General features: G+C 30.2%; 1 protein-coding gene across 2 annotated transcripts; it reads right to left on the bottom strand.

The window, feature by feature from the left end:
• Positions 1 to 4,126: 4,126 nt before the first annotated feature.
• LOC107913681 (photosynthetic NDH subunit of lumenal location 4, chloroplastic) lies at positions 4,127 to 6,139 on the bottom strand. 2 transcript variants are annotated; one of them, XM_016842337.2, is made up of 6 exons: positions 5,617 to 6,139; positions 5,205 to 5,297; positions 5,046 to 5,106; positions 4,881 to 4,949; positions 4,709 to 4,793; positions 4,127 to 4,452 (listed from the first exon to the last, which is right to left on the bottom strand). In XM_016842337.2, exons 1-5 carry the CDS (start codon positions 5,986 to 5,988, stop codon positions 4,714 to 4,716), a joined length of 675 nt encoding a protein of 224 aa, XP_016697826.1. In that variant the 5' UTR covers positions 5,989 to 6,139; the 3' UTR covers positions 4,127 to 4,452; positions 4,709 to 4,713. The 2 variants fall into 2 exon arrangements, with proteins under 2 accessions (XP_016697826.1, XP_016697827.1); XM_016842338.2 differs by having other exon boundaries at positions 4,127 to 4,418; positions 5,617 to 6,103.
• Between the last annotated feature and the right edge of the window lie 7,256 nt (positions 6,140 to 13,395).

Genomic DNA, 13,395 nt, shown 5'->3' with positions numbered 1-13,395 from the left:
GATACAGCATTGCAAGTACTGCTGAACCCCAATTGTAGGAACAGGCACCTTGCAAATCAATTAGAAAGGGCAGGTACATCAAGTGGACTTTATTATTATTGGAATCCAACATAAGTACACCCTATAAGTTGTAGTATATAGGCTCGAGCAGCCTGTATCTTCTCCCTTTCAATCGCATAATTCGATAATGTTTCAAAATTTACCTTCATCTTTAAACCCGTAAATTTAACTGTCCTATCACCGAGAGAGCATCCAAGCAAGTCATAGCAGAGCATCGTAGGATCTCACAATTAAATTAAAAGTTACGTGCAACATTAGAACATTGTCTTACCGGCAAATGGATCATCCTTGCTGTGTGCTCTTCTGCAGCAATTAAATCCATTTCGATATCTGCACATATAATTAAAATTTTAATCATCGACTTAACAAATAAAAAATATAAAAATAGTGACAACTATTTTTTAAGCCCATTTTTGTAATCAACAAAAATCTAATTACTCAAACAAACACATAATGTTCACTTTTATATCTTAAAATATACAAATTATTATTAAAATTAAAAAAATACAGTAGTCAAGCAATCTTAATATTGCTTTCAACATAAATCTATCTTAATACAAAATTCTAACAATTCTAATAATTCTACTAAAATAAACATGCACTACCAAACCTATCTTAAAAAAAAATACACTACAAAATAGGCATACACCATTCTATTTTCTTTTAAAAAAACATACTATTACTAATATCTAAACTAACACAATTCTCATTATTTTCAAAGTTAACATATTATTACAAAAAAAAAATTTAAATGCCTTAATATTAAACTACTACTAAGATAACTAATTATACTAATAAAATAAAATATACCTTTCTTTTGATTTTCCCTAGGATAATTAGTACTAACCTTTTAACAAAATAACATGTCTTAATACTAAACTATTTCTAATTTAATTAATTATACTAAAAATCAAAATAAAACATACCTTCCTTTTGATTTTTCGGGTGGGGGACCTTTAGTAGGAGCTCTTGATTTTTTTTTTCTTTAAATTGATATATGTGGGGGTTTGGGGACCAAACCAATTCCTTTTATAATAATAAAAATAATATAATAATATAAATTTTTTATTAAAGCTTAAATTTTATCGGGTATTGGAACCTAGAACCGTGACCAATGGGTCACATCGGTGGAAGATCGACGGCACTGGCCTAACAGCCTGCCACCGATGTGACTCATTGGTCACAGGTCCGGGTTCCAATACCTACTAAAATTTTAACTTTTTTTTAGCTTTAAAAAATATTTTATGATAAAATATTAGGGTGCTACCTACATGGAAGAACCAGTAAAAAATAATTTTTTTCCATTTTAAACATATAAAAATGCCGTGTATTTTTTAGTGTCAAATATTAGTGTTGTCGATTGCTCAGGCGGCACCTAAAAAAATATTTTTTTTTATAAAATTTGATGATTGAAGCAATGATTAGTACAGGGGAGAGGGGGTGCCGCTGATTGCTCAAGCAGCACTTGTGGTGCACTATTGAATTTGTATAGATACGTAAATAATGGGGTGCTTATTCTATTTCAATATTTATTTTATTATTTCATATTATTTGGGTAAAAAAACTTTTTTTCTTCTTATTCAGATTCGTTCTTATTTTTCTTTTTCACCAACACCATTCATTTTCCACCTTAAAACTCAAATCTTAAGATCTCCAAGCAAACTTCAATTTCAACGCAACATTAATCTCATTAGCAGTATTAGCATACCAAAGAAGGTCGGACGGTGGTCGTTGTTGGTTGTTGGCCATCGATGTAAAAGCAGGGCAGTTAGGGTAGGAAAAAATAAGGAAGAAAAGTAAAAAGAGAGAAAACGAGAAAGAAAAGAAAAAGAAACGAGTGGCTAGCACTGCCATGCCAACAAAAAAGTAACAGTGTTAGATTCGGGTACCAATATAGTACACAGAAAAAATGTTTGAGTATCAATCTAGGACAAAAAAAACCATAAATATCAATCTGGGAGAAGTAGACAAGTTCAATTACCAATTTTATATTTAACCATTAATTCTAAGAATTTAATTGTAAGTTCTGATGAAGATTAGGTCATCCAATGTTCGGATGGTCATCTCGGAATGGTAAACTCTCAGCTGACCACCTGACTTGTTGGTGGCAAGCTTACTGTTCGGACGCTTTTTTAACTTCTCAAGTGTTTCGATATAGATAGGGTTAACACATTTTAATTTCAATGGAAGGGCATTTACCTTGAGAGCATAGCAAAAACCAAAACAGAGACCGGGAATGATCAAAATGGTAATCGACTGCAAATAAGATTGTAAAATCTCTGTTAGTTTCCTTTTCATGCCTTGCCCAAAGAAGAAAAATAAGAGAAAAACGATACATAAAAAAGCACTTGCCTGCATTAGGTTGGTTTTAGGGTCTGTTCCTCTGAAATTTCCTTTTTTTTTCCCTAATTCAGTTTCTCTTTATATATAAGGACATTAAAGGTGGCAATGGAGGAAATAAGTAATTACTTCACTGTGGATTTAAAAAGGCAAGTTTACCTCAGCTAGTTAATGATGATTATTACTCAAGGTTTTCTTTGTTAAAGAGAAACCAAAAAAAGGGAAATCACAATGATATATATCTTCAAATAAGCTACAAACAACTATGATGATGATGATGTATGGGATGCTTCATAACAGCCATGAAATTGTAATGAATACGACATATTCTTCATCCCATTGGAAATCTGTGTTTTTGATAGAATTTAAAAAAGGCCACGACCTAAACAGAAACAATTGAAAACATTAATGCCTAAATTGAACTTTTTTATAATTAAGTGACCAAAATATAATACAATAATAGTTGGTTGACCATTTATATAATTTATCCTAATTTATAAAATACATATTAAAAATATTACGATAAAATAATAGTAAATGATATATAAAAATAATTAATTAATTATAAAAACAAATAAATAATTCATGATAGAATAAAATAGTAAATTTTATAATTACAATTTTAAAAATTTATATAATTTATTATTTAAGAATACTAAGCCTATACTCCGTCACCAGCTCTTAGCCTATACTCCATCAACAGCTCTTAGCTTCTATGTTCTCTTCATCTCCATTCTTCATAACCTCCGACTCTCTGTCCCGACTCGGTGAATCAGCTTTCATAACAATCGCCCTACTCTCTTTTGTACTCCTCCCTTGTTGTATACTATATCTACAAAATTCCAATTTCAATAACTCAATTATACTAGTGAATGTTAATTGTTATATATTAGAACAGGAGGGGCAAACATGTATAGCAGATAAGTATTGTGATTCAGGGTTGAAGAAATCTATAATTCCTATTTATGATTAATATGTTTTTAAAACCAATTTGATAAAATTTATAAATATGAAAGTTTAATTAATTGAATTGTTTAAAATTAAGACAAAATTGTTAGAATGCATAAGTGCTGAAGACTAAATATGTAATTATACTCATTTATAAAAGTCACATCATCACTTCTTTTAAATTGTTAACGAAAGGTGACCAAAATAGACACAATTAAAAATGTTATTGCCTAAATTGAAAATTTTTATAATGGGTAAACAAAATAGAACCGATTGAAAATGTTAGAGCTTAAGTTAAAAATATTTTTTAATTGAATGACCAAAATAAAACGTGCTAATGATTGGGTGATTTGTAAATTTACCTATAACTTATTTTTGCTACATTCATTCTTAATATTTATTTTGAAAATGATTAAATTTATTAATATTTACATTAAGGCTTACTGAGTTTGGTGTCAGCTATAAGCAGATCCAAATAGTCATGAAGTTACCCCCCCCCCCTATTAAGCAATAAATACCCCCACCCTTAAAATCTAAAAAAATATACTTAAACATGACGAGGTTGAATCCCAAAGCATTATATAATTTTTATCATCCTACTTTTACCATCTTAACTCAAACCAAGTTTAATTATTTTTATCAACTTTCACAAATTTATTACATAAAATTTCCACCCTTATTGTAGTTCTGTCCAAACATAGGATCTTTATACTCGAGCTAATTCAATGTTAGCCCGGCCCAAAACAAAATTCAGGGTCAACATTTTCCCAACTCCATATTGAAAGGGCTTAACCTCGGATTGTTGAGCTTGAATATTACAAAAATGTCTACCAAATGAAGTTTGTAGAAATATAATTTTAGCCCTTCACCAAGTATCTGTTTGCCTTTAAAATTGGATGCCATTTGCACACAAGAAACAGAATATATATATATTATATAAAGAAACAAAGGCCTAACTCCAAAGAAAATAATATGGTAGCATGGAACATAGTCTTTAGGAGCTTGTTTGGTAGACACCGAACTATTTGGATAAATCATTTAGTTGGTCAAAGTGTTCCACCAACAGGTACCTGTCAAAAAGTATCAGATTGGAGGGACCATCACCTGAAACATCCTTCAACTTCATTAAAACACGCAACTAATCATTCATATATACATATATTTGTGTATGTATGTATGTATATCTTCAGCAAAGTGCAGGAAACTCATTTCGAGACTGGCTAACATATGGTGGCATCATCATCTTCTTTCATTGAGCCAAGAGTTATAAAAGAAAGGGGCGTATAAAGGTTTGAATGGTTAATGCTGAGCTACAAATGTGCCTTCTAAGCTACAAATGTGCCTTAGTTAGGAAACTCACTTTAATCACTTTGCATTTCCAGAGTAGATGCCAACAAAGTTAATATCATATAGGAGAGTTGCATTGGCAGGTATGTTGCAGTCGCCTAAATAAAGAAGATCATGGAGTTAGTGAGGTAATTGTCACAACAATGAATGTTTAACAACACATCCAGTTATATCTGGGAACTAACCGGAAAAGCATCCCGCAGGTTCTGGTCCATATGCTAAGTTTGGTGGAATCTGAAGCCTACGTTTTCCACCTGTGTCAAAATCAACATCATAAACAATTACTCTACAACAATATGAGAGGAAATAAAGTCATGCTAAAAGTAATATGCAGTGTCTCGGAATCGTACCAACAAGCATAGGAGGGACTCCTTCACCCCCTAAAATTCCCTGGTCCAATCCCTTAATGACCTGAAATGAAGGCATGGTATGAACTTAAATTAATGACCTGAAAGGAAAGATTGACAGTAGTATATCAGCAATAGACGAATCTATGGGGGAAAATGTACCTTGCCAAGACCAATTCGCATGGTGAGAGGTCTAGCACGTTTATAGCTACTATCAAAGACTATCCCATCAGCAAATCTTGCAGTGTAGTGAATCTATGCAAAGAACAAATTAGAGAAAATAGTGTTAATTCGATCAATCTGATGTTCACATATTTTGCAGTGTCTCATGTCAATATGGATCATGCAATGCATTCATATTATAAATATATCGATATTTACACATCTGGGTCTTCAAAAAATTGCCATGGCAAGTTTCTACCCTTTTGGATTTGAAGCCTAAAATATGGTCATGGTAAGTAGTAATGCTATTGAGTTCCTCATTCATGTGCATATCTACTTGGCTGTAACATTAATTGTAGCATCAACCAATAACCAACAAAAAAATTAATCTGAAATCAAGAGATGAAGTTACATTGACAAGCTCTCCACGTGGAGCTTCCACACCAGACCCTACAATAACATCACAGTAACCAAGACCAGATTTGGCATAGTTGAGCTCACATTGAGGTTCCCCAACAGTTGCAAAATACTCGATCCTGGTGGCATCAGCCTCCAATGGTGAGCAAGCAAGAAGTGAAGCTGCTAAAAGCCCAACACCCACATTGAAAACACATTGTTTCGCAACAGGTTTTGAGTTGAAAGAGAGTTTGGGTTCGTTGGGAGGTGGGAGTGGCGTGGAAGAAGAGCAAGAACAGGAGAAGGATGGCGATGAAGTGTGCTTAGAGTTGGAGAAACGATGGGTCAATGGCTTTGCAGTTGCAATGGCTAAAGCAGAGGTCGCCATTTTTCCTTTTTTATGATTCTTTGGATTTGGAAAGCAAAATTTTCTAAGCGGAGAATTCGGATAGGAAAAATAAATGAACTACTTTGGCAGGAAATTCTGTTCGTCGGATATGGATAAGATTTAGGCTTTCATTTATAATTACACTGATGTTAAGTAATCCGGGATTAACTTATTTTTATAAGTTATTGTACTTTGTTCAAATTAAATTTAAAACATTATTATTAACATATATTAATCTGATTTTGTATAAACATATAATCACTTATACTAATTAAATTAAAAATATTTTTATTATAAAATTCAAACTTTTTATTAAATATTGTGTTAATTGTAGATTATTTTACGTTAAATTATTATTATGGTATCTCTATTATGTTTAAATTTAAGATGTATCTATACTTTAATTTGACATAATTTGGTTCATCTACATAATATCATTAGTTCGACAAAATAGTTGACACTCTTAATTATTATAGTTAAAACGTCGACGGAGAAATTTTTTCTTAAAAGCATTCGTTCCATCTTTTTTTTTTATATAGAGTAAAGGTATCCTCCATGTCCGTTTCTAGGGTCCATAGAGGTTAATCCTTTTGGGATTTGTAGTTGCCCCTCTCCCAACAATGCAATCTTTAAGATTCAAACTTAAGTCCTCTATTGGGAGTAAAATATATCTTATCATTGCACTCAATACTTATTGGTCTCATTCCAATTTATCATGTCGAAAAAAAAATTGTGTTAGAAAGGTTTTTAAAAAAAATTCACATAATCATTTTAATCAAAATAGTTAAGAATGTTAATTATTTGAACAAACTAATACCAAAAGGTAAATGACTAAATTATGTCAAATTAATATATGAAAATTAAATCTCAAACATGAGCATAGTAGAAGATAGTGTAATATCCTGAAATCTCCAGTACTATTCCAAGTCTTGGTATAGTGAAATATAGAAGAAAATTTGAAGATTAGTTTTACAATTGTAGCCTTAAAGGATTGTTTTGATTCTTAAAAAGAGGAAATTTGAGTGAATGATTGTGAATATGAGATTTTGGTATATAGGACTAAATTGTAAAGTTGGAAAAGTTAGAGACGTTAGTGTCATTTAATCAAATTGAGGAAATAAGGGTTAATAATGATTGTGGAGCATAAAGATGACTTGGATTGGGTATTAATTTGATGAAAGTCACTTTGGGGATTAAATGGAAAAATTAAAAAGCACAGAGGCTTAATGTGCAAATTTCCCAACAAGCGAGAAATGAGACAAAAAGTATGAACTATGAAGGGAGTGCCTTATCATTAATATTTGTAAGTAACGGTAAAAAAATACAGATTTATTGGACTCAATTAAATAAATATGAGAGTTTAGGGATTAAATCATAAAATTTTTATTTTTAACAAAATAGGTTCTAAATGCAAAACTATGTATGGAAAATTAATAATTATAATTGAAATTTTAAATCCAGGAAAATTTGAAGGATTAAGTGACTTGAATGGAATATACAATGGTGAAAGAAAATAGGTTTACTTTTCAAGATTGATTGTTAGGAATCAAAACCTTTGAAATTTGTTAAGAGATTAGAGAGAAGTTTGTGAGAAAATGTAAAGAGAAATTTCTATCATGAATGAGTCCTTGGGGAAATTACCATTTAAAACCTTTTATCAATCAAAATCTAACTTTTTCCTATTCACACATTAACCCCAATAATTTTATAAATTTTACGATTTAATCCTTACTTCATTACCCACCAATTAATCACTAATAAAAGCATAATTATTGCACCAATTAATCTAACCCACGACTTTACTCGAAACTCATTTTTAAAAATCTCTCAATTTGATTTTCAAAATAGCTCGATTCACAATTTCGATCCAAAATCGACCTTTTCAATTTTAAAAAAATCTGGGCGTTATAGCTTAACTAAAACCATTAATTTCATATATGTTTAATAAGTAGAAAAGCATACTACTAAGCATAAATCAAGTCATAACATAATGGAGTAAACATATAAACATCAACATCACGATAAAAGCATCGCATATCACAACTAAACCATCGCCCCTGTTAACGAACATGAAACAATGAACGGATACATGAAAAATACTCGAACACTCTAAATAGTGTGCACAAGCACCAAGTGAATAGCAGTACTCCAATGAAACAATGAACGAATACATGAAAAATACTCGAGCACTCTAAATAGTGTGCACAAGCACCAACTGAATAGCAATACTCATTTGGGTGATAAATTTCGGTAAAACTGAATTAATTGATTGAACCGATTTAATTTAGTTAATCGGTCGATTAAAGATTATTTAGAATTTTGGTTAATGGTTAATCCATTTTAAAATTGGGTAGTTAATCGAACTTAATAAATAATATTATATATTATATATTATATATATTAAGTTGTTATTAATTCGGTAAATTCGGTAAATTCGAATAATTTGGTCAAATGAACATTATCAATTTATTTATTTTATATGTTTTATACTTGTTTTAACAAAAAACAAAACAAAACATATAAATTTTGGTTAACCGACCAGATTAACCGAAATATTTCGGTTAGGTTAATTTTTCTTTGAAAATATTCGGCTTGGTTAACGATTAAAGTATTAAAAAATTTGGTTAATTCGGTTAGGTTAACTGTTTGAACACTTCTACTTCAAAGTGTGTATAACATGACTTCCCCAAGCACTCCAAAAATGCACACGAGTGCCAAATATAACTTGCACAAGTGTTAATGATAAATGCACACACACGTGTCTATTATAAGCTCCCAATCTCAAATGTTTCCTATAGCATGCAAACTATACCTAAACATTTCCTGAATAGTTTAATAGCACAATTTAACATTTAAAATTAGTATAAAATAAAATAAAATAAAATAAAGGAATCCAAAAACATGCTTTCTCCATAGTATATCATTCATCAACAATATAACTAGATCATATATCATTTCATTTCAAGATCATTGAAGTCAACACTTAACATATCATACTCCAACAAGATTTTAAAGTAACTCAATACAACAATAATGTAATCATCACATATCCCTGAGCTAATCAACTTAATTCAACATATATTTGAAATTGACTTTTAGTGAGCACAAACTGAAACCGTTACGCTTCCATAATTTTTTCCTTCCCTTTGGACTTAGATGATTCAGCTACCTCCTTAGTTACAATTATACATTAAAAAAAAATTAGGGGTGAGTAAAACTCGATTCGACTCGAAAAAATTGAAAAAAATTCAAATTTCGAGTTAAACAAATCGAGTTATTCGAGTTAATCGAGTTATTCGAATTAACTCGAATTTTTTTTTCGAATTTCAAGTTCGAATCGAGTTGAGTTTTCGAATTCGAATAACTCGAATAATTCGAATATCAAACTATAATATTTTACATTTTTACCCTAAACTCCCAAACTTTTTTACTTTTCCCTCAAAACTTTTACTCCTTCCCACTTTCCCCCCAAAACTTTTACTCCCCTCCCCTCCCAACCCCCCAATCTACCCAAAATCCATTTCCCACCAAAATTTTACTCTTCCATTCATTTTTTCTCAAAATTTTACTTTCAAAAACCCTCAAAACCTTTTATTTTCCCCCAAAATTTTTACTCCCTCCCACTTTTCCCCTAAAACTTTTATTCTCTTCCTATCCCACCTCCCATCTACCCCAAACCCTCCCCCTTCCAATTTTTTTTTAATATTTTCCCTCCAAAATTTTACTCTCCTATTTACTTTCCCTCAAACTTTTATTCCCCATAACTTTTTATTTTCTCCCTAAACTTTTACTTCTCACCCTTTACTCTCAAATAAAAAATCAAAATTATCCAAAAAAAATCACTAAACATAAATAGTAATAATTTTATTTATATATACTATTATATTATTAAATTAAATTTCACATTTTATATTATTTATATTATTGAATTGTTTAGTCATATTGAATATTTATATCGCCATAAAATATTCGTGTTAAAATTTTATATGGGTATCAATTTCACATTTTATTTTTAAAATAACTTTTATTAAAAAATCATATTTTTATATTTAATATATTTTTTAATTCCAAAATACATAGTGACAAGAATCTGAAGATAATTGAAATAACTAAGTAAACAAATAAGCTAACCAGTATATAAAAAATTAATAAATAAATTATGAGGTGATGAAAGTTAATAAAAAATTTGATTAAGGTGGACAAATTTTATTACGATGGGTGACAATGGTTACAAGGACCCAAAATTATTTTTTAAAATTTAACTCGAACAAATATATTCGATTCGATTCGAATTCCATCTCACTCGACTCAATTCGAAAAAGCTTCAAATAAAGTTAGGATGATAAAATGAGATTTGAAAACTCGATTAACTCGAAAATTTTCGATTCGATTCGATTTGATTCAATTCAATTCGATCGAATGCTCACCCCTAAAAAAAACTGTCTATAAAGCAATTTAAGAAATCATAATAAAACATTTTAAACTACTAAATATATTCCGCTTCCTAGAACCATTTAAGAGGACTTTAATCTAGCTTAGCTAAAATCTCACATTATGACTATGTCTACAACCTAAAAATCACTCTAGAAACACTCTATTTCTAGCAAAATCTGAAGATTACTAAGCTTATCTCTCAAGAACTCAACTATGGCATATCTCAAGAACTTGCTCCAATCTAACTCAAATTTGAAATTTATTATTCTCACATGATTCTAAACTCAAAATCATCGAGAAACTAACTTTAAAACATCAAGAAATCAACAGAACTGAAGCTCCCTCTCTCTTGCATATACCAAAACGACACGTGAAAGAAGAGGAAGAAATAAGGTGAAAGGGTTGAAATCAATTTTATGATGATGCACAATAAAAAAGTTTATGATTAGAAGAACACATTACCTTGCTAAAAATAAGAAATTTGCTCAAGAAAATTTTAAAAAACTCATCACCTCCCTTCTTCCAAAAACCAACGACACTAGAAGATGAGAGGGAAAACGTTAAAATCAAACTTTAGATGATGAAAATGATGAAGAGATTTTTTTTTGAAATTATACTTACCTTGTTAGATTTTGAATTGAAATCAAGATTCAAGGAAAGTGAGCCGAAGAGTTGAGAGAATTTTTGTTCATGAAATTGAGTGAAAAATCGTGTAAATGGGTTGAGAAAGCCGTTCCCTCAAAAAAATTTAGCAAATGGTATTTTTGCTCTCATTCCCTTCGTATATTTACCACATAAGGATCTTTCCTATCTCCAATCCATATTTCTAGTCTTGTGACATTGACCCCTCTAATTTTATTATTCTTACAATATGGTTTGTAGGCCAAAAATCTAAATTTCTAATAACCAACTAAACATGGAAACTTAATAATTACAACTAACAAATTAACAAATTAAAATCCAACACCACACGCATTCACAAAAACCTCTCGACTTAATTTTCCAAAATAACTCAATTTATAATTTTCAACATTTCCGGACGAAGGAAAAATTTTGAATTGTTACAAAAAAAGCATTTGCAATTTTTGAATTTGGGGATTCATATATATTTTTTAGGTTTTAACTTTTTTTTCTAGAAGTCTCATGATCAGTCTAGTGGCCAAGTGTTGTTCAACCAAAATCCACTCAAAGCCTTCAAAGGGATAACTGGAGACTTTATTTGGACAGCTCTCTTTAAATGTGATGTAACACCTCTTACCCATATTCATCACCGAAACAAGGTAAGAAGTATTATCAAACAATCTGAAATTTTTTTTAACAAAAATTTTGACATAATTCATTTTCATAAACATTCAATCCCTCCTGCAAATTTTCGAAACACAATTTCAAACAACTTCAATATTTCAACCAAATACAGTTATATGTTCAGACACAATTTATCCATCCACGACATTCTAAATACTTTGTTAGTAGTTTTAAGAAAATAATTTATCAATTAATATACACCACATTTTAAGCCAAACAATATTTTATATATATATTTATACCACATTACATTAAATCATCTATACATGCCATATTTCAAAAGTATTGGTTGCAAAATACCCAAAAGATGATGATGATAGTGTGGATGATGTTCTGACTTCGTCCAATCTCCAAGCTGATTGATGTCACTATAAAACAAGGGAAAATAAACAGGAGTAAGCATATAACTTAGTAAGTATGTATGTAATTGATAAATAAATTTCTAGCATGATACCATAGATAATATAATTTTTATCACACATAAATCTATTATTTATTCAATTTCCAGAAAACTGTTTTTCTGAGTCACAGTCACTAAATTATTTCTATCCTGAGCTACAGAACTCCAAATTAAGATACGTAAATTTTCCCTGAAACTAGACTCATATATCTTCTTACCATAAAATTTTCAGAATTTTTGGTTTATCCAATTAGTACAGTTTATTCTCTAAAGGTTCCCCTGTTTCACTACTTGACATTTCTGACCTCTCTTCACTAAAAGTCAGTTATCTCTTAGTACAGAATTCAAATGATGTTACCACTTATTTATTTTGAAAATAGACTCAATAAGAAATTTAAGAATGTAAATTACAAAACATAAATTTTTTTGTACAATTTTTAGTAATTTTCCAAAGTCAGAACAGAGGATTTTGAAATCATTCAAACCTTGTCTCACTAAAATTCCAATATCTAAGAATATATAACTTCTTTGGCCATTCTTTCTCTTTTATGTAAAAGTAGACTCATTCAGATTTAATTCCATGTCTTATTCAACACTAACTCAATTCCTATAATTTTTGGTGATTTTTCAAACTAACATCACTGTCACTGTTCAAATCTATTCTATTCCAACATCTCTCATTCACATAGCACTATAACCATTTATTTTATAGCACAATAAAAGACTTCATCACTTCAGTCACTCTTTCGCAACTTATCACATTTCAATCACATACCCATACCTCATTGAACATGTCGGTATAACAACAAATATTTGGGGGTTTTCATATAGTACCAACCATGTTATTATTATCATTCGATACACATACTAGTCTTCACATAGTACTACACATGTGATCAAGTTTTACGGTCCACGTAGTAGCCTTCACATAGTACTACTCACATGACCAAATCTTTTCAGTACACATAGTAGCCTTCATTTAGTATTACACATGTGACCATTATTTATTGATACACGTAGTAGCCTTCACATAGTACTACACACGTGTTCATCGATACTATATTCAAATCTTTACCATTCCGACAGTTCTACAAAGATTCTTACTTCCCAATAATTTACAATTTCTCCATAACACATCATAATATCAATCTTTCCACTCAACTCCATAACCAATTTAATAATTCGATTTGAATCACTTCAACCATTACTTGCAGTTGGTATATCCATAAACCAAGCTGATTTTAAACAAATCAATTATCAATTTCAAA

Source organism: Gossypium hirsutum, chromosome D11 (genome assembly GCF_007990345.1).
Source record: "Gossypium hirsutum isolate 1008001.06 chromosome D11, Gossypium_hirsutum_v2.1, whole genome shotgun sequence".
Taxonomy (NCBI): domain Eukaryota; kingdom Viridiplantae; phylum Streptophyta; class Magnoliopsida; order Malvales; family Malvaceae; genus Gossypium; species Gossypium hirsutum.
Note: the sequence above shows the minus strand (reverse complement) of the source record. Positions and strands in the feature narration are given on the sequence as shown.

Bases quoted from the DNA above. Each gene is read 5' to 3' on its own strand.
- LOC107913681 (XM_016842337.2), bottom strand. From the start codon at position 5,988: ATGGCGACCTCTGCTTTAGCCATTGCAACTGCAAAGCCATTGACCCAT. The intron at 5,298-5,616 runs GTAACTTCATCT...TTCTTTGCATAG, and splicing joins CACGTGGAGAGCTTGTCAAT to ATTCACTACACTGCAAGATT. The intron at 5,107-5,204 runs GTACATTTTCCC...CCTTCATTTCAG, and splicing joins TGCGAATTGGTCTTGGCAAG to GTCATTAAGGGATTGGACCA.